Source organism: Trifolium pratense, linkage group LG2 (genome assembly GCF_020283565.1).
Source record: "Trifolium pratense cultivar HEN17-A07 linkage group LG2, ARS_RC_1.1, whole genome shotgun sequence".
NCBI classification, from domain to species: domain Eukaryota; kingdom Viridiplantae; phylum Streptophyta; class Magnoliopsida; order Fabales; family Fabaceae; genus Trifolium; species Trifolium pratense.
Window position 1 is genome coordinate 16782357 of NC_060060.1, and position 21174 is coordinate 16803530.

At 34.1% G+C, this 21174-nt stretch overlaps 1 protein-coding gene across 2 annotated transcripts; it reads right to left on the reverse strand.

The window, feature by feature from the left end:
• Positions 1-372: 372 nt before the first annotated feature.
• On the reverse strand, positions 373-20813 carry LOC123907653. Of its 2 annotated transcripts, XM_045958004.1 has the most exons (10): positions 20663-20802; positions 20230-20563; positions 19182-19397; positions 4403-4809; positions 4279-4372; positions 3884-4120; positions 3401-3580; positions 2333-2398; positions 1146-1573; positions 373-1061 (listed from the first exon to the last, which is right to left on the reverse strand). In XM_045958004.1, the coding sequence occupies exons 2-10, from the start codon at positions 20540-20542 to the stop codon at positions 453-455; spliced, it is 2550 nt and encodes an 849-aa protein (XP_045813960.1). In that variant the 5' UTR covers positions 20543-20563; positions 20663-20802; the 3' UTR covers positions 373-452. The 2 variants fall into 2 exon arrangements, with proteins under 2 accessions (XP_045813960.1, XP_045813959.1); XM_045958003.1 differs by having other exon boundaries at positions 4279-4809; positions 20663-20813.
• Between the last annotated feature and the right edge of the window lie 361 nt (positions 20814-21174).

The following is a 21174-nucleotide window of genomic DNA, read 5'->3' on the forward strand; positions in this document are numbered from 1 at the left end:
GTTTCTGATTTTATGGTGTTAAAAAATTGTATTGTTCAGGATTGTGACAATGTTGTTTGTTACTAATACTATAGTGATTGATGAAATTGCATTGTGTGAGTAGAGCTGCTTCCACTATGTCCATTAATCTTCTTGATAATTCTGCCCAAAGTAAAGTGGAAATGGCCATTGAGGCACAATTACTTGAAATAGTATTTGAAAAATAAGCTATAAGCTAGTAAAATAAGATATAAACTATTTTTATTGTGTAAAAAAAATGCCTCCTATATTAAGAGAAGTATTAATTGCATGGAAAAAAAAAATCACAGAGAAACGAGTTTCTCATGGAAATGGATGAAACAGTAGAAGGGAATGCTAGAAAATTTTCTCTAGTAGTTAGAATCTCAATCATTCTCTCATGAGTAAATAAACTTATGTGGAAGTAAGCATATTTTCAAGCACATACATTGTCATCAGTTTCTGATACTGCTAATGGGATTCTTCCTTGTAGAGTGAAGAATTTCATACATGAGGCGCAACTGCGATACTACAAGAACCATAATAGGAATACTCCCAAGTGACAAGGTTGGTCCTACAATGAACCACTTATAGGTTCGATATCCCTTTAAGATCATAGTAATAGAAGCACAAAATGCAACTATCATGGAACAAACAGAGAGAAAAAGGAACCAAAGACCAAACAATAACTTCCAAGGCAAACTCCTGAGAAAATCATTCTCTGCATAACGCGATGTAAGAATACCAATGAAAATCAATACAGAAGCGGCAGATGTGAAGAGAGAAAATGCATCTGCTATGAGGAATGTAGTGAATATGTTGTCATGCAAGAAGATAGGCAAACCAGTGTCTTGATCGTTTCCACCCGGGACTGTAAAGGCTGCGGCGAACATGATGGTAGTGATAAGAGTACCTACAATTGTAAAAGATGTTGCTGTGTCTTTTGCCCATTTCTCTCCAAGTTTAACTAGCTCATCGTGGTTTTCGGTGAATATTTCGTGAGGCTTTTTACCATCGACATTTTTGGCTTCCTTAAACTTGGGATGCACAACTTTCTCCACTGCCTGCGATTTTAGAAGCAATTAACTTATAATAAAGAATCGATGATAGAAAATATCTTGAATATATAGTTAGATAAGATATGTGACCTTGAACCATTGAAATTCCCTTTGCATTTGTAGAGCAGCACCAGATCTAGTATCACGATCAGATGAAGGACCTAACTGGGCTGCCAAGTGCAACAAGTTATTGTTAAACTTATCTTTATGATATCTAAATATCTCTTTCCGTCCATGAAGATAATGTATGAGTTGAAACACATTTTGTTTACGATGCAAAACTGCATAAGAAAATATGCCTCTATTGCATCTATCAACAGCTTCTAGCGATTCAGGGTTAGCCTTTCTCATTGCATTTATGAACTCAATTATTCCATGTTGAGCTGCATGCAACATGCCTTCATCTGAATCCTTTTGGAGCTGTAAATCATTAAATTCACCAATACTTTGGCAGAAGTAATTCAATATTCCTATAACTTCATAATGGGTACATTTCATGCCATATATTCTTCTAACTCCTGACACAATTCGAAGAACTTATCAGTGTTTGAGTGTTAACTAAACTCAATTCAAAATATAAGCATTAGGGGAAATTGGACTTATTTACTAGGCTCATTATTTTGTTACCAGATGGCTAGGACATTTGATAAGTAAATCATCACCAATATTCAGGATTAGCCTTTCTCATAGTATACTGTATGGGTGCGTTTGTTTCTCGGATTCCAAATTCTTTCCGAGGAAATCTATTCCCAAGATTATGATGGTATATGCATTTTATTCCCAGACATTTGTAAAAAAGGTGTCTGGTTAGTGTTTTAACTCCCACAATTATTGTTCTTTCATTTTAATTTTTATAAATAATTGAAATAAGTAGATATCATTGTAGGACACATGGCAAAATACTATGTACTTGTCACATAAAAAACTGCTTCCTTGACAACACTATAACGAGAACGTGCATCAACTAGTGGAAAATATATCGGTTATACATAAAAACCGACTGGAATAATCTGTTCCCATGCTTATTATGGGGGAATAAAATTTCAGGCTTTAAAGGAATAAAAAGTTCTCATTAATAATAATTTCCCATGTATAATTATTATTTATTATCTTATACTCCACAAACATAGGTAATTTTATTCCCATCTTAAATTCTTAGGAATAAATTTTTAATCTCCGAAATAAACACCTCCTATGTAATTTAAATTGCACGTCATTAATAGGTTAATGGAATAATTAAGGAGATGAATCAAACTATTGCGTTTGATTTTACGTACCAAAGATATTCAGGAATTTGAAACTTTGAATGAACAAGTATGCAATTCCGTAGAATATTCCATGACCTACAAATCAATGAATAAATAGAATAAAATATTGATTAAAGTACATGAGTGTTACACTAATATAATTTGATTTCTCTCTATATTTCAACCAAATACGATGATACGATGAAGAGTTTTCTAAAGATTCGGAAGAAAACTTATAAAAAATGCACAAAAAATATTTTGGATGAAGATGCTTTGAGCCCGACTTGAAACCCAATTCACATGATAGAAACATCTTTGGGCTGATTTGTGGTCTAATAATATTGGACTAAATAAAAAACAATTAAGTCCAATTTTCTTTATTTTTATTGTAATTTTCGTTTTTGGTATTGGAAGGATTTTTAGATGACCTTTAGTTGCTCCCTAGGTTCTCTAGATGCACCTAGCGGTGCACTAAGTCGTTATAGTGACTAGTGGGAATTTATAAGTATGTTAGTGAGAATTTTCTAAGTCCTATGATGAATGTATGGTAGTGGACAATAAATCCTAATATATAAGGATAAGCTATAAATAAGACTCTCATGTACTTCTCAAAGGATAACTTTGAATATAATCAAATTTGAGAGTTTCTCTTTGAGAACTTTTTCTTTGTTCTTGTGATAAGAACATTGTTCTTGAGATAAGAACTTTATAGTGTTGGTTCTACCGGCAGGTCGCAGTTAGGGTCGCACTTTATTTGATAACTTTGGTTCTACCGGAAGGTTGCGGTTAGGGTCAAGTTTCTCTTTATCTTGATAACTTTGGTTTTACCGGCAGGTTGCGGTTAGGGTCAAGTTCCTTATTCCTTTGATAATTTTGGTTCTATCGGCAGGTCGCGGTTAGGATCAAGTTTCTTTACGTATTTCAAGACGATCCTTAAGCAGTCGACCTACCCAAAAGCTTTACAGGCCAAACGAGAAATATTGAAAACAATAGTTTGCAGAAACACCAGCCTAGATGATGACTTATCTTTGTTTAATGAACTAAAATAAAAATACAACAACTGGTTAAAATGTGATTATAAGAACATAATGTACGTACCATAATGCATTACAAGGAGAAGAGAATTCAAAACATGTCTGCCAAAGCCAATCCGAACTACAGAAGAAGTCTTTAGCGGTCTTTGGTCATTATCAACTGTGATATTTGTTACCCTTCGAACGATGATTGCGATGTCAGGAATTTCATATTTAACCTTGAATTCCTTTTCTACGCTCAAAACTGCATTTAACATATATACAGGGTGTTTGTTTTTGTCAATGAGGTTCATAAATATATTATGTATCCTCTCCACCATCATATATTTGTTGCAAAAGCTTTCTCTCTTGGACTTTGATCCTTTACGGCAGCTGTGTGGTGCAACAGAAATAATGGATATAGGTATCCACAATTTCTATTACTGTAACAAAATACACGGTTTTTGCTACACCATACAACTGCCGTAAAGGATCCAAAATCTAATGGATCTGTAGCCATGTACCATAAAACTGTCTAAGGCTGAGAACGAAAAATGCAAAAACTTACTATCGTAAATTAATTGTTCCCAACGACTGAATTGGTAGCCACTCGGGAAAGCCAAAGGCATTTTAGCCAATGCAACTAAGGCTGAGAATTTATCAGGTACGGCGGGTTTCTGGTTTGAATCCAACTTAGGTAATGATAACGATTCCCTCAGCAACTTTGAGATGATGGAGAAGTTGTATAATGATAATGATTCCTTCGGTAGGTCTTTGTAACGCTTGAGTAATTTCAAAGCCACATCTGATAGACAGACAAATCAAACCCACACATTTGAATAAAAATATATTATACACATCAATACACATCTAAAAGATCCTGTTCGCGGTTATCAATTACCTTAAATAAATATATTTGGTTACTAAACTAACAAATTTTGTCCTGTAAATTAATTTGCTTACCAAATATTTCAGCAGTGATACACAGTGAAAGAAGCAAAATACGATACTGTGAATCGGTTCCATCGAACACTTTTGATGTGTAGGTTGTTTGTGAGTAAAGATTTTTTTTTGGACACATTTGAATGTAAAGATAGGAAGTGAGATCTTTGTGTCCATTAGCAGCAGCCATAAGAATAGGGATAACTTTATCCTTGTTCTGCATATTCAACAGCTTTTCACCAGACCCGTTTTTTGTCTCAACCAAACACTTTGCCATATCGGTGTTTCCGGTATAACGAGCAACAAGAGAAAGAGCTGTGTCACCATCTTTATCTTGCATGAGTAGTAACCTTTCCCTCCCTTCTGTCATTAATATTTTCACATTCTCCACATTTCCTGCGATTACTGCAACGTGAAGAAGTGTTCTACCTGATGTTGGTGAGGTTATACATAGGTCAGGTTTCATCAAATTAATGATGTTTTCAATAAAACCACCTCTCGTAACTATCCTGAACAGTTCTTTATGTTGTTGACCAAAGCTATCGTCCAAGTCTGCCATTGTAAATTCAAGAGTTTAAACTATAAATGTAAGTTATTCTTCATCTAATTATTTTCTTCTCCATATGTTTAAACTCACACACTCTTTAAAATGTCAATTTAATAGTATTAACTTTAAAAAATATTTTAAAGATGGACTCTTACTATTGTCTTGTAAAAAAAACTAAATTCTAAAAAAAAAAAAAACTAAGAAATTTTATTACAATCTATTTATATATTATTTGAAAGTATTTTTTTCAAAGTGAATTGTACACGTGACATTCCCACATGTATTGTGCTCTCATATTGATTTAGCATTCAATATTGTTTTAGCATGGCAAAATTACACTACAGGTCTTTTATCTTATTTTTTTGTAACACTTTGGTTCTTTATCTTTTTTTTTGTAACAATTTGGTCCTTTATCTTTTTTTTTGTAACACTTTGGTCCTTATCATATTTATTTATAAAAAATAAAGGATCAAAGTGTTACAAATAAAAAAGATATAGGACCAAACTATTACAAAAAAAGGGACTAAAGTGTTACAAATAAAAAAAAATAAAGGACTAAAGTGTTACAAATAAAAGATAAAGGATCAAAATGTTACAAAAAAAAAAGATAAATGACCAAAGTGTTACAAAAAAAATAAGATAAAGGACATGTAGTGTAATTTTACCTTTTAGGGCATTGAATAATTTTTTAACTACAATGAAAGGAATTGGTCAACTATAAATCAATGTAGTATTTAATAATTGTTTACTACCATGAAATTGTTAAAGTGTAATTTAAATGTGCTATAAGATGTTAGAGTATCTATCCTTAGTCTGTACAGTTAGTTAGTTTACGGTTGGTAACTATAATTTGTTAGTTTGTTAGCTATAGTTAGTTAGACTTGAATCGGTTACTTGTTATCTAAGTAACTAGTATATAAGTCTTGTAAAAACATAATTTTATCAATTCAATGCATTTACTCTTTTCTTCTATCATCATTTTTTGATTTCACCATCCCAATTACACAAATCATCTACAAGAAATTTGTATCCATAGCAATCTGGTTTTTGATCTTGTTGTGTGATAACAGTCAGTCATTTGTTAATTTTTATTGCAATCTTATAATAGTTTAATAAATTTTTAGGAAGAATTCATGGTCAAAGAGAAGAATATTTGAAGAAATTGACATACAAAGTTTGAAGACAAAAGACCACAAAAAGAAAAGATTTAGAAAAATATTGCAACTTTTGAAGCCTAAATTTTTTTTCTAATGGCCCCTGACACATACAAAAAACTCAAAACTACCCTAAGCTTTAAATAAATTTCCAAAATACCCTACTTGTGGGACCTGTTGTGATCGCTAGATTCGGAATGGCGCGTCCATCAATGGAAAGTGCCATTGTGGATGGCGGGTTCACACATGCAGTGTTTTTTTTTTTTTGTTTATTTATTTTAATAGGCAACACTTTTTAAGTGTTGCCTTAAAGCCTTAAAATGTTCTCTTAGCTTTATTTCACATTTTTTTGTTCTTAGTTACAATAGGCAAGGGTTCTCTTTTTCACGGACGGCCCACACCTATGTACGAGAGTGTACAGCGGTATCGTAATCAAAATTTTGAGCCCTATAATAATTATTATATATTTTTCACTTTGATGTTATATTTGATGATAATTTTTTTTAGGGTAAATGATCATTTACCCCCTTGCAAAATAAGCAAATTTTCGTTTACCCCCCTAAGCAGATTTTTTTTCTGTTTACCCCCCTGCAAAAAATAAATTCTCTCATTTTGCTCCCTGGGTGTACAACAGGACAAGTGACTGTGCAAATCTGCTGACATGGCTTGTACCAGTGGAAAAATTATTTAAATTTACTTTTTAAATTCCACGTCAGATAATATTATTTTTTTAAAAAAAAATCCTACAAAATAAAAAAACAATTTTTTTCCCAAAATTTTTTTCCCACAAATTTTTTAAAATAATTCCTACAAAAAAAAAATTCCTACAAACAAATTTAAAAAAATTTCCAACAAAAAAAAATAAAAAAAACTTCCCCCCAAAATAAAAAAAAATGAATTTTCTTATTTTGCTCCCAAAATAAAGATTTACTGTAAAATAAAGTTTATTTCCAAAATAAAAATTTTAAAGATTTATTTTCAAATTTTTTTGAATTAAAAAAAAACATAATCTTTATTTTTTAAAAACAAAACTTTATTTTTTTTGTTAATCTCTTTGAATTAAAAAAATAGAAAAAGAAGTTTTATTCGTGTTTTCCTAATCTACCAAAACTATTTGTCCTAGAACTAGAAAAATAGAAAGAAGCATAAGACAATAACGAAGTAGAAGACGATTCTGGCGATTGAAGAAGTTGACGACGAATACGATCACGACGGTGGAAGCAAACGATTCTGGTGAAGTTTTTTTTTAATTCAAAAAGATTTGAAAATAAATCTTTAAAATCTTTATTTTGGAAATAAAATTTATTTGGGAGTAGATCTTTATTTTGGGAGCAAAATAAGAAAATTTGTTTTTTTTTTATTTTAGGAAAAAAATAATAATTTTGTACGAAAAAAAATTATTTTTAGGAATTTTTTTTATTTTTTAGGAAAATTTTTTTTTTTTTTGGTAGGATTTTTTTTATTTTGGAAAAAAAATAAATAAGGAAATTCGTTTTTTTAATTTTGTAGGAAAAAAATATTATCTGACGTGGAATTTAAAAAATAAATATAGATGATTTTTTTCCACGTGTACAAGTCACGTCAGCAAATTTGCACAGTCACTTGTCCTACCGTACACTGAAGGGGCAAAATGAGGGAATCTAGTTTTTGCAGGGGGGTAAACAGAAAAAAAATCTGCTTAGGGGGATAATCGAAAATTTGACTATTTTGCAGGGGGGTAAATGATCATTTACCCTTTTTTTATGTGTTGTTTATGTTATTTACAATTTACATAGAAAACAATTTTTTTTGCTTTTTTTTTATTAGGGGTTATTTTTAATATTCAAGTAGTCGGGGACGACCTTTGTTCTCTTTGTTTTGTTTCACAATTTTGTTTTCTTCGTTTTTTTTACAAAGATCGACAAATCTTAATGAATACCACGACAAATCTTAAATTGGTTATTCGTATTTCTATTTATAATCTTAAATTGGTTTTCATAATTTTATTATTAATATTAAAATTTGAAGATAATTTTATTCTTATTAATATTATTAAGAAAATTAAAAAAAAAAAAAACCTTCATTATGCAATCTTTTAATAAAATATATAATTTTTTTCTGATCAAATTTCTGCAAGTATTAGTTTAAAATAAATCAATGATAATTTTAAATCACTTGACGTACATAGAATATTATTTATGGTATACAATTTAATTTTCTTATATAATTAAATTTGTATTTATTATGACTTAAATTTTTGTTTGTAATATATTTTTTATATAATAGAATTTTAATGAACATTTTTAAAGAACGATTCAAAAGTGTTGCCTGTTACCATCTAAGAGAACAATTAATAAGTCCTAAGGCAACCTAAAAAACCGTTGCCTAAGCTAAAGCAGAAAAAAAAAAATGCTTTTGTTGAACGCGCCAATGGGAATGGCGCTACCTTCTCTCTCTGCCAATACTAGGGTATTTCAGAAATTTTCTGAACAGGTAGGGTAATTTGGAAAAAAAAAATTATTACAGGGTTAGTTTTAAAAAAAAAATCTTTGAAGCCTTCTCACACCAGGAGCTACTGTATTTCTCGCGGCACTATCCAATTCAAATCGCATCGCAATTTGCCACCGCCATAGAGATTATGAAGCGTGCTGACGCGATCAGCTTCTTATTTAATTCCTTGAATGATGATGTGTCCACGCAGACTTGGGAGAAAGAAAATAATCACGCATCACTGGAGAATGACCAGATCAACGAGCAGCAACATAATTTTATGGTCTTATTCTTCTCTTTATTATGTTGCTTATTAATTTAATTATGAGTAACTAATCTCATCAGATTAGGGGTTTTAGATGATTTTCTGTAGAACTATTTGAACCATGTAACTACGTGTTCTTATTTATGCAATCAAAACTAATAGTTATTCAGTTAATTTCGTGTTTAATGCTTTTTCTTTATTTGGCCAATATTGAATTGATCTAAAGAGATAAATCACTACTGACCCTAGGTTTTATCACTGGAACTAAATTAATTGTTTGCCAATTGTAATTGCTTTAGGAATAAAGAATTAGTTGGTATGATTAAGAATTTAACGTTCAATAACGCTTTTGATAATATTAGTTTCGCCAAAGAAATTAGGGTATTTTATTAGATAAAAGGGATCATGAGCCAAGGAATTGGACATAATCTATTTTGTTAAATTATCGTAACTATTAGAGTTTGGTTGTTGAGAATTAGAACCTATAGTACCAAATAGGGATGCAGAGAGGATTCGAAACAATCCCTAATCGCTTCGCTCTATTAAAAAGTATTCGATTCAATTTGTGCAATCTTTAGTTTATTGTTTGATAATCAAATATATGCAAAACATACCCCCCCCCCCCCTTACATTTACATTCTAAATACGATTCAATTGTTTTGTCGAGAATGAAACAATCCCTGCGGATACGAACTTTATAAATTTTATTACTTAACGACAAACTAGTACACTTGTTAATTTTGTCATCATTGTGGGTGGTGTTGAATAGTTCAAGATGAATCAGAACATTCCAACACAATTACCAAAATTGAAGGGCGATAATTGGGATCGATGAAATATTCCGATGCAAGCAATCTTTGGTTTTCAAGAAGTGTCGGATGTGATTCATAACGGCTATGTAGTCGTTGGTGATGAAGGAATTGAAGCACAAAGAACAACATATAGAGCCAACAAGAAGAAAGATTGCAAGGCAATTTATATCATTCATCAAAGGTTTATTGTTGGCTTTGTTCACCTTGGGTAGTGATGAATCCTCATCATGACATGTTATCTGAGCATTTTTAAGATGATTTTTAGGAAATAATGTTAAGAAGTTGAGTAGAATGATCATAATATAGCCGAATAGTAGATTGAGTGTTGCGCAAGCAAAACAGGGGAAAATCTGAGTTTTTACTGCGCCAGGGCGCAGGAGGTTGCACATGGCGCAATGCTGCCTCAGTGTTAGACTCTTTTCCCCTAGAGGTTGCGCCATGGCGCCACAAGGCTGCGCATGGCGCAATTGTGAGCTTATTTTAGAGCCCTTGTAGCTGTGAGCTGCCCCATGGCGCCACTAGGCTGCGCATGGCGCATTGTTGGATCTTCTTGTTGGTGAATTCCACTGGAACCTGCGCCAAGGCGCAGGATAGCTGCGCATGGCGCAATAGAGCCTTGTTGAGGAAGATTCCAACTCTGTGAGCTGCGCCATGGCGTAGAAGAGCTGCGCATGGCGCATGATGAACACCTGGGAGATGAATTCTTGATCTGGAAGCTGCGCCACCGCGCAAGAGGCCTGCGCCACAGCGCAGCTGTAACTGCCTCTTTGCGCCAGGGCGCAGGGGCCTGCGCATGGCGCAGGTGCGATTATTATAAATACTTGTTCTTATTTTCTGGTGCAGGTTGGACTTTTTGGGATCCAGAATTGAGAATCAAGCTCCATCTCGTACTTTCCTCTACTCTTTTAGCTGAAGATGATGATGATCATGGAAGATGAAAGCCAATTGGTTTAGTGTATTCAATTCAGAACTTCTTATGTGTTTAATGCTTTTGTGTCTTGTAGCTGATTACACAAATGATTTGATCAATTGAATGCATGTGAGAATATGGTTTAATTGTAGACTTTAGAATTATGAGTAATCAATGTATGTTTAAGAGATTGAATGTTCTTGATTATGTTAATTGAATCCTGTGTTTCAAATCCTCAATGAACTTTAGGTCAAATTGAGTTTCTTCATCACGGGAAAGAATTCGGGATTTGGGTAGAGTTAGGGTTTGCTAATTCTTGTAACCCAATTTGGAATTTCTTGTAAGTGACTTATTTTATTCTAGTGGAACGAAGGGCTGCTCTCTCCCCCAGAATAGGTTATATTAACCGAACTAGGTAAACAAAGTTTTGTGTCTCTTCTCTTTTTTTTATTTGTTTACTTGCTCTTTGGATTATTATTATCATAATCTCTATCTATTTCATATATTGACTGCTTGATTCAATTGCTTCATACATCATGTTTTGTATTGGTGTGATTTTATTAACGAATTCACAACAATTGACGCCCACCATGGGGCAAGGATCATTCGATAATCAAGTGCCATGGGTTCGAAGTTTGATATTGAGAAGTTCACCGGTAGTAACGACTTCAGGTTGTGGAAGGTGAAGATGAGGGCTGTTTTAGTCCATAACAAGTGTGTTGCGACCTTGAAGGGGGAAGCATGAATGCCGGCGAGTCTCTTCGCCGCGGAGAAGGCTGAATTGAATGATAAGGCGGTTAGGGCTATCATCTTGTGTCTCAGAGACAATGTGTTGAGAGAATTTGCAAAGGAGACCAATGCTGCGGCTATGTGGGCTAAGCTTGATTCATTGAATATGACCAAGTCGGCGGCACATAAGCAGTTTCTGAAACAAAAGCTCTTCTTTTACCGAATGGTGGAGACAAAATCCATGACGGAACAACTGGCGAAATTTAATAAGATTATTGATGATTTAGCCAACCTTGAGGTGAACCTAGAAGATGAGGATAAAGCCCTACATCTAATGTGTATGTTACCTAATTCCTATGAAAGTTTTACGGATACCATGCTTTATGGCAGGGAAAACCCTGTTACCTTGGAGGAAGTTCAATCAGCCTTGAGGTCGAAAGAGCTAACTAAGTTAAATAACTTGAAGGTGGAGAACGGTGTGGATGCCTTAAACGTTTCAAGTGGGAGAGGTGGAGGTAGAGGTAGGAACGCTAAGGGAAAGGGCGGTGACAAGTGGAACTGTTACCATTGTCAAAAGAAATGTCACTTCAAGAGGGATTGTCCGGAGTTGAAAGGCAAGGATGATTCCGCGCATGTTGTGGAAGATGAGGGTTATGAGCATGGAGAGGCACTAGTGGTGTCTAGTGATGATGCTCGTGACGGTGGAGAGTTAGGGGATTTCAAGGTGGTTGTTTCAGAGGAGTTGGAGAAGTCTTGCTTATTACAAGGTGGAGATCATGTTGGGTATACTTTGGTGGAAACTCAGTTTGAGGTGGAGTCTTCCAATAGTGGTAGACAGTCAACGTTAGCTCTTGGCTATCTAATCGGAGATAGGGAGAAGGATGATATTGTTGAACCAAAGGGGGACGACCATGGAGACCTTGTAGGTTATGTTTCAATTGTATCTGAAGAAGTGCAGGACCTTGAGAGGATCTTCAGGGAGGCAATTGAAAGCAACGGTGATCAAACTAGGGAACTTGTAGGACTGCTGGAGGTAGTTGGATGCAAGGGGAGTTTGATGTTGCAGCTTGTGGAACCGCCTTAAATTCCAGAGTGGGTTCAGAGCCAAGCAATACTTCGAGAGGACGGAAGGCATTCCGGGGGACGAAGGATGATGAAGCTTGTTTGGCTATCTAAATGGCCGGTGATAGTGGGGAACAAGCGTTTCTTCAGGAGGACGAACTTAGCTACTTTGGGGGCTGAAGAGGGTGCGGTGAACCTTGTGGGTGCTACCAAACATCCTATGGTAGTGGGAGGCAAGATCTTCATGAGGGCGGAAGGCATTCCGAGGGTTGAAGGTGAGGTACAACTTGAAGGTTCAAGTGGAGGATGGTGCCTAGGTCAAGGTTCAAGTGGGACTTGGCCGGTGATCTTGAATAGAGGTTCAATATGGAGAGGGCAGCACGGTGGTTGATGGGATTACCATCGATTTAAAGGCAAGGTGGAGAATTGTTGGATATGCCTTGAAATCTTGGTAACAAGAAGTCAAAAGTTTTTCAAGTTGCTTTTTTTTTCGCCCCAGGCATAATTGTATGCAGGAAAAGATAAATGTTTATGTTTTTCCGCCCCGGGCGGAAATTCCTGTGCCTCGGGCGAAAATACGCGGGTTTGTTGATTTTTTGTGAAAAAAAAATCTTTTCTTGGAGGGCACTCTGACTTGGATTTGTTTTATTTTAAAATAGATTTGTTACTAGTTTTTTGGCATATATTTGTTACAATGTTTTGTGTCTCTTCTCTCTTTTTTATTTGTTTACTTGCTCTTTGGATTATTATTATCATCATCTCTATCTACTTCATATATTGGTTGCTTGATTTAATTGCTTCACACATCAAGTTTCGTATTGATGTGATTTTATTAACGAATTCACAACAGTTGATGAGATAAATTTTGACAAGATGTTAACTTGCACAACTGCAAAACAGGCATGGGACACATTAGAGAGGTGTAACACTGGTGGTCAAAAGGTGAAGAAAGTGAAGCTTCAAGCCTTGAGGAGACAGTATGAGCATGTGGAGATGGAAGATCAAGAGAAAATTGAAGAATTCTTCAACAGAGTTAGAGTGATTACAAACTCTATGGCACAAAATGGTGAGGTAATTTCTGACCAACAATTCTGTGAAAAGATTCTAAGATCTTTAACCCCAAGATTTGATTACATAGTTTGCACAGCAGAAGAGACAAAAGATTTAGCAACTATGACACCTACAGAATTGTTAAGGACACTTCAAGCAAGAGAATTGAGATTTAGTGAAAGAAGTGGTGAAAAAAAAAGCAGATCAAGTATTGTTTGCACATTCAAAAAAAAAGAATGATGGTGGCAAGAAATAGTGGTCAAAGAACAAGAATAAAGAGAGCCAAGAAAAAGGAAGTGACAAAGTTGAATCCTCAAATAAAGGAGGATGAGGTTATGTCAATTCCAACATCCAAAGAAGTTTAGCAAGAAGAATTTAAAGTGCTATATATAACTGTGAGAAACTTGGCCATTTTGCAGATGAATGCTGGTTTGGTAAAGGTCAAAATACAAAGAGTAAGAAAAAGAAGAATACTGACGAGGCTTGTGCAGTACAAGAAGAAGAATCATCATATGATGATGATGAAGTGAATATAATGATGGCTACACTGAATGAGGTGAATAATGATTAAACACACGCAGATTATTGGTTTCTTGATACTGGATGCTCCAATCATATGACAAGTTGTCATACCCCAAATTTTGACCTCATGTTTAGTGTTATATTATGTCTGATGTACTTTTGTTTCAAATATGTGTGTTAACCCATTTGGTAGTAAAAACAATTCTCAAGGATTTGCAAGGTCAAGGGTTCGAAACCTGTTGGTGCCATTTTGTAGTCCGCGTATGAATCACCCAGGAAAGGAAAATCCAAATTTCCTTCATCATGTACATTGAAGCACATTAAAAAGGGGATGATGAATCACCCAGGAAAGGAAAATCCAAATTTCCTTCATCATGTACATTGAAGCACATTAAAAAGGGGATGATACTGAATCAAGCAAAAATGGAAATTTCTCATTCACTTGTAAAATCAAATTGAAGAGCCATAATCTCATTCCTTGCTTATAAATAGCAATCATTCAACAAAAAAAAGGAGGGGGAGAGATTACACGGAAAGAAGAAAAATCACCGTGAGAAAATTACCCGCAGAACTAAAAGCTATACAACAACCAGAAACAAAAAAACTTAATCCTATAGCCACCGCCTCCATATTCAGCAACACGGACCTTGCACCAAACACAGAAGAATCTCCGAGAGAACCACCGAGAAACCAGAACCGAAAATAATATCTAAACAGCAACTTTACCCAAACCGCAAAAAGCCAGTAGCAAGAGAAAGTTTTCTAACTCGTGGAACTCACTGCAGTCCAGGTAACTCTTTTCCTTAATTTTCCAGCCTCTGATTGTTGTATATATGATGTATTTGTTTGATTTTTGAACTGGGTTCGTAGTAAAAAGATTAAAAAACGATTAGATCTAAAGCTTTTTGTTTGAATCTGTTTAGTTGGGTTTAGAATTAGTAATTAAGAACTTGGGAAGAGATTTGGAAATTTTAAAAAAATTTAAAAAAAAAAAAAGAAAAGGAAAAAGGGGTTTCCGGCGGCGGCGGCGCCGTGCCGGTTCGGCAGCCGCCGCACCGGAATCTGGGACTCACGGTAGCGTTCCACCGGAAGGGATGAAGTTTCATCCTTGTTCTTGAATAATAAGAACCTAGCAGAGAAAGGGAGGGAGACCGAGAGAGAGAAGCTGAGAACAGAAAGAGAAAATTTGGGGAAAATGGAGTAATCCGTGGAGTTGTACATATATAGGCTGTGATCCCCTGCGCGCGTCCTCACTGTACCAGTCACGCGCCATTCACTTTCAGGCTGTTGATCTCCATCAGACGGCCGATAGTACGCAGCTTCCTGATCTCATCAAAACCGTCTGATCAATCAGACGGCTAGATCTCCCCTGATTCGTTCTTTGGTTTGCCTGCGCTTGGGCTGTATTGCTTTTACTTTCTGCACCTCGACTGCTTACTTTCTGCGTTCCCTGTGATATCATTTGTTTCTTTAACTTATTCATCTAATTTATTTAATTTGCTTTATGTTATTTAATTCAAATCAAAAATATAAAAACATCAAAAAATAATAAAGTTTAATTTCAATTCTGTGTATTCACATTAATTAAATTTTTGTAAAAAATATAAACAAAACATGAATGAAAAGGGAGTGGATTGACGTATGACTACCCCACTTCCCGGTTTTCTGGACTCTTGACGTATGACTCGTAATTCGAATAATCGTCATTCTCTTAAAAAACAATAAAATCAATTTCAACTCATCAAACATTATTTTCACGCCCTTGCGCGTTTGATTATTTTTTTCTCGAGCGGATATCATCGCCCAAGTGCGAGTCCGTCTTCTCAATCAAACAATTTTTCGCCCATGCACGGCCTAAAATAATTTCATAAATAAAATCAACCAACCAACAATCATTTTCTACCCAGAACTACGTGTAGCTTTGAATTTCCCATCGCACCGGGGAATACGTAGGAGCAAGATTCAACATCTTGTCAAGTACGCTAATAAAAAACCATTTTTTTTTCCTCTTGTAAATAACCTTGATAATTAATAAAAGGCAAGCAAATAAGTTAAAACACTCTTTTAACCCTAAAATTAACCAGAAGGTTCCCGTTGAATACAACGGATGTGAGGGGTGCTAATACCTTCCCCTCACATAATCGACTCCCGAACCCGGAAATGGTTGCGACGACCATCTTTCGATTGTTTTAAGGTTTTATCGATATTTTCCTTTTCCTTCGGGAATAAATAAAGTTCGGTGGCGACTTTACTGTCTAAGCGAGCGTTTTACGCCCGCGCATTTTTCCAGCCGCTTCACAAGTCACAAAGACTGATTAATAGAAATTGATGCTTCAAGGAAAAGCAAAGTCAGATTTGCAGATGATAGAACCTTGCAATCTGAAGGGATTGGAAAGATGGTAATCAACGGAGATGTTGGAAAGCATGTGATCATGGAGGATGTGCTATATGTGCCAGGTATGAAGATGGCAATCTCTTAAGCATAGGCCAGTTAATTCAAAAGGGATTTGAAGTCAAAATGAAGAACAATTCACTAACACTGTTTGATGCCAAACAAAACTTGATTTTGAAAACTCATTTGTCAAAGAATGGGACTTTTCAAATCAATATGAGTACTGCAAAAGTAATGCGTTTAAGTGCAGTAGATACATATGATAAGAATTGGATATGGCATGCTAGATATGGCCACTTGAATTTCAAGAGCTTGAGAGAATTAAGCACAAATCACATGGTTAGTGGTTTACCGGCCATCAAAGTCCCTGAGAAAGTGTGCAAAGTGTGTATGATGGGAAAGCATACCAGAAACTCATTCAAATCTAAGCTACCTTCAAGATCAAGCAACCAACTTGAAGTGATTAATTCTGATGTGTGTGGTCCATTTGAAGTGTCATCACTTGGAGGTAACAAGTAATTCATTTCTTTTATTGATGAATTCAGTAGAATGATGTTGATTTACTTGATTAGAGCAAAGAGTGAATCATTTGATGTGTTTAAGAAGTTTAAAAATAAAGTTGAAAAGGAAAGTGAAAAATCCATTAAGATCCTAAGGACTGATGGAGGAGGAGAGTACACATCAAATGAATTCAGAAAATTTCTTGTTGAACAAGGAATTGAACATGAAGTTACTGCACCATATACTCCTCAACACAATGGTTTAGCTGAAAGAAGAAATAAAATTGTGGTGAACATGGTTAGAAGCATGTTGAAAGAAAAATATCTGCCAATTAATTTGTGGGGTGAAGCAGTTAACACTGTTGTGTACATTTTGAACAAATGTCCAACAAAAAAGCTAAACAACATAGTGCCTGAAGAGAAGTGGAGTGGAAAGAAACCAAGAGTAAGTTATCTAAGAGTTTTTGGCTCAATGTGTTACAATCACATTCATGATCAGAAGAGAACAAAACTGCAAGACAAGAGCAGACAGATGATACTTGTTGGCTATCATCCTAGCGGAGCATATAAACTATATGATACAATCAGAGAGAAAGTTGAGCTTGGAAGGGATGTGAAAGTGTGTGAACTTGAAAGCTGGGATTAGAAGGGCAAATGTCCTGCCAAATGTGCTAGCATCAATCAACTCATCAATAGTGAAGAAGAATATGGTGGAGAGAACACCACTGCAAACACTGAAGCTAGTGCAAGCTCAAGTGTTATTGCAGATACAATGAACAATAATGTTGGTGGCTCAAAGAGAACCAGAGTTCCATCAACAAGGTTGCAAGGTTTTGAAACCTACAAAGATGATGTGATTGATAGGGAAGGAGATTTAGTGCATTTTGCATTATTTGTAGACATTGAACCAGCTAGTTTTGAAGAAGCAATAGCAAGTGAAGTCTGGAAGCAAGCTGGTATTGATGAGATTAAGGCAATTGAAAGAAACAACACTTGGTACTTGATTAACTTACCAATAAACAAGCAACAAATAGCAGTGAAATGGGTGTTTAAAGTCAAATTGGACTCAAATGGTTCAATAGCCAAGTACAAGGTCAGGTTAGTGGCAAAGGGATTTTTGCAGAAAGCTAGCTTGGATTATCATAAGATGTATGCACCAGTGGCTAGAATTGAGACAATAAGGCTGGTTGTTGCAATTGCAAGTGTGAAGAAGTGGTCATTGTCTCAAATGGATGTTAAATCAGCATTCCTAAATGGACCTCTTGATGAGGAGGTTTATGTGTCACAACCACCAGGCTTCATAAAAGACGGGAAAGAAGGAATGGTGGAGTCTTTTTATTATTCATTCATTCACTTATTATTCTTTCTCTTATTTGTATTTGTATGTTTGTTTACTTGTCTTACCTTAGAGTTTTTTGGGTTTTGGTGGAGTGTACTTCCGGTACCTCTTTGTATTTTGAACCTCCTCTTGTACTTTTTTTATTTTTTATATTAATATAGGTAATATATATTTGCAATTCAAAAAAATAAAAACATTATTCAAAATGAAATAATCATAAAGCAATTTTTTTTAGAAAAAAAAAATATGAACACATATCTATAGAAAGAAATTACTTTTTTCGCCCATAGTTGAAATTTCTAAATTTGACCTCACTTGTGTACCATCAACCAGATACCTGACTTGTAGGGGTGTACATGGGTTGGGCAAATCCGGTCGATCCGGTCAAACCCACCTAATCCAACCCAAAAAAGTGGGTTGGGTCGGACAAGTGGGTGGATATGGATTTCAAAAATGAAAAACCCATTAAAAAAATCGGGTTTCGGGTAAAACCGGACTCAACCCAAAAAACCCACTAACTCACTTGTGCTATGTTTTTTGAATTTTTTTTATGAAAATACTAAAGATTTTTTCATTTGATTATTAAATATTTTTATATTGAAAATAAGTTATACTATTTTTTACGAAAATAAAAAAGATTGAATAATTTTTATGAACAAATATGATAATTCATCGCATTATTTTTTTAAAATTTTAAAAAATTGAATAATTTCCATAAACAAATATAGTGATTCATGGTTTAGTCATTTGATATTAAAAAAAGCAAAAAAATCATTTGGATAACACGCTATCCAACCCGTAAATTAGTAGATTTACACAAAAAAAGGGTGATTATTTTTTATAGTGAAAAAAAGTTACCCTATTTTTCAAGAAAATACATTGATTGAGTTATTTTTTATAAAAAAATATGATGATTCAATATTTAGATATTTAATATAAAAAAAATAGAAAAATAATTTGGGTAACCCACAACCCAACCTAATCCAACCCGGAAAAAAGTGGATTTACCCAACCCGGCCCAATGTTATAACGGGTGGTTATTTTACTAAACCCAACCCGAAGTATCATATGTGGTTTGAGTTTTGGTTTTGGCCAAACCCAATCCAATCCGGCCCACGTACACCCCTACTCACTTGTGCATCAACAATAACCTATGTAAATATATATATGTACCTTGTGAAGCATATCTTCCGGCTGATTTTGACTGATCTTTGTCGAATTGTTCACTCAAATGATTCCAGGCTTTTTTGGCTGAATCAAAATGAATAATGTCATCAACAATCTCTCGTCCACATGATAGTTGAATGATATGCAAAGCTTTTGCATCCTTTATTTTCCTTGATACCTCAGTTTCAACTTCTGAAACACTCTGGACAACGCCCAAAAGACCTAACTCCAAACATATACATTTACATTTAATCAAAATTATTATCTAAATGGAAACATTAAGATATAGGCATGTCCAATATGAACCACGCAAAAATAATTTAATAGTATAGATGTCTACTCTTTTTCATAAAAAATAAAATTAATAAATATAATAAAAAATATGAAGATAAATAGTATATATTATATTAAAATTTACTAAAAATAGTATCATTAAAATAAATGCACATACAACTTTAAAAATAGTATTGCTATTTAGTAATAAATAAATATTTACACAAGAAAAAAAAGAATTCATAAAATTAAGAAATTTGACCAATCAAAAATTGGCTGAGAGATTGCCCCCAAGACACTTGTTAGCAAGACAAAACCCTTTATTTATTGGTTTATTTTATATGTTTAGTATTTTGTTTAAAAAAAATGAAGCTTCAAAGTTCATGCCGTAATATGTGTGTATAAAGATATACATCTCGTTTGATTTATTGATAAAATCATATGCATGATAAAAGACTTGTCTCACTTGCGCACCATAAACTTCGTTATGTTGACATAAGGGTGTGTTTGATCTATTAAAAAATATGGAATTGGGCATGACAACTTCCATTATGTTGTGTTTGACTTTAAAACTTATCCTAGAACTAGAAAAATTGGCAGAATGGACTCCACAAAATCTAAAATTGTTGTCCCCAACTAAACTACGGGACAACTTTTTATCATATGCACAAGTTGTCTAAAATACTAAAATAACATTATTTTTTTTTATCAAATATCGTACAAGATAACATTGCTCAATATATGCTTATATATTTGCATTGAATATTTTATAGATAATCACCTTGCTCAATATCAGGGTTGGCTTTTGACTCTAAGCCATTTTGGTTGTTGAAGTTAATATTCAAGCTGGCTTTTGATAGTTGAAAGATACGGAAAGTTTTTCCATCCTTCATCTTCTTGGGAGGAGTCTGATGATCAGGATCCTTTGTAGTTGAATGTTTATCATCATTATCAACATTCTTCTCGATAATATCGTACCATAGATCTTGACCCTGCAGATAGTTTTGCATAACACTTTTCCATCTTCCATAGTTGTCTTTAGTGAGTACTTGATGAATTATATCACCCGATGCAACACCTGTTGATTTCCCCATACTTCTTTTATTTGTAAAAATCTGAAAAATATAACAAATTCATTGAAGAAATTAAGTTAGCTATATTGATTGGAATTACGATCAAATTAAGTGACTAATTTGCACATTATTATATATTACCAGGCTACAGCACAGATCATCAATGTCACAACTTGGGCTCTTGAAGGAAGGAATTAAGTGATGTTATTTATAATGAAGCTAGATGTATTGAATTTTTACAATGTTTATTGTTTTTTTATATCTACATTATTATAACTTACTAGTTGTATGTAGTATGAAAGCATCGATCACATGTACTTCAAATAAAAGTGCTTACGTTATCATTCTTATGTCATTTTTTTAATTTATATTTTATAGGAAAATCCTAATATGAACCACTACAATAAGTGGGCTATGGTAAATCAATAGTTAAAAAATACTATAAGTGGGCTATGGTGAATAAATAGTTAAAAATTATTTAAAATTTTAATGAATATATATTGTTGTTTGGAAATATTAGTCGATGATCATTTTTATTTTTATGGCTGAAATAATGATTTAATCAATACTGATTTGATTAAAAAAAATTTAAAAATGTAGCTTGTATGAAACTGATATCAATCATGTCATTTTTTTAGCCGTAAAGATTAGGA

Coding starts and splice junctions, on each gene's coding strand:
- LOC123907653 (XM_045958003.1), bottom strand. CDS start 20,542: ATGGGGAAATCAACAGGTGTTGCATCGGGTGATATAATTCATCAAGTA. Junction 19,398..20,229: donor CAACCCTGATATTGAGCAAG/GTGATTATCTAT, acceptor GTTTGGAGTTAG/GTCTTTTGGGCGTTGTCCAG. Junction 3,581..3,883: donor GGAACAATTAATTTACGATA/GTAAGTTTTTGC, acceptor TGTTAAATGCAG/TTTTGAGCGTAGAAAAGGAA.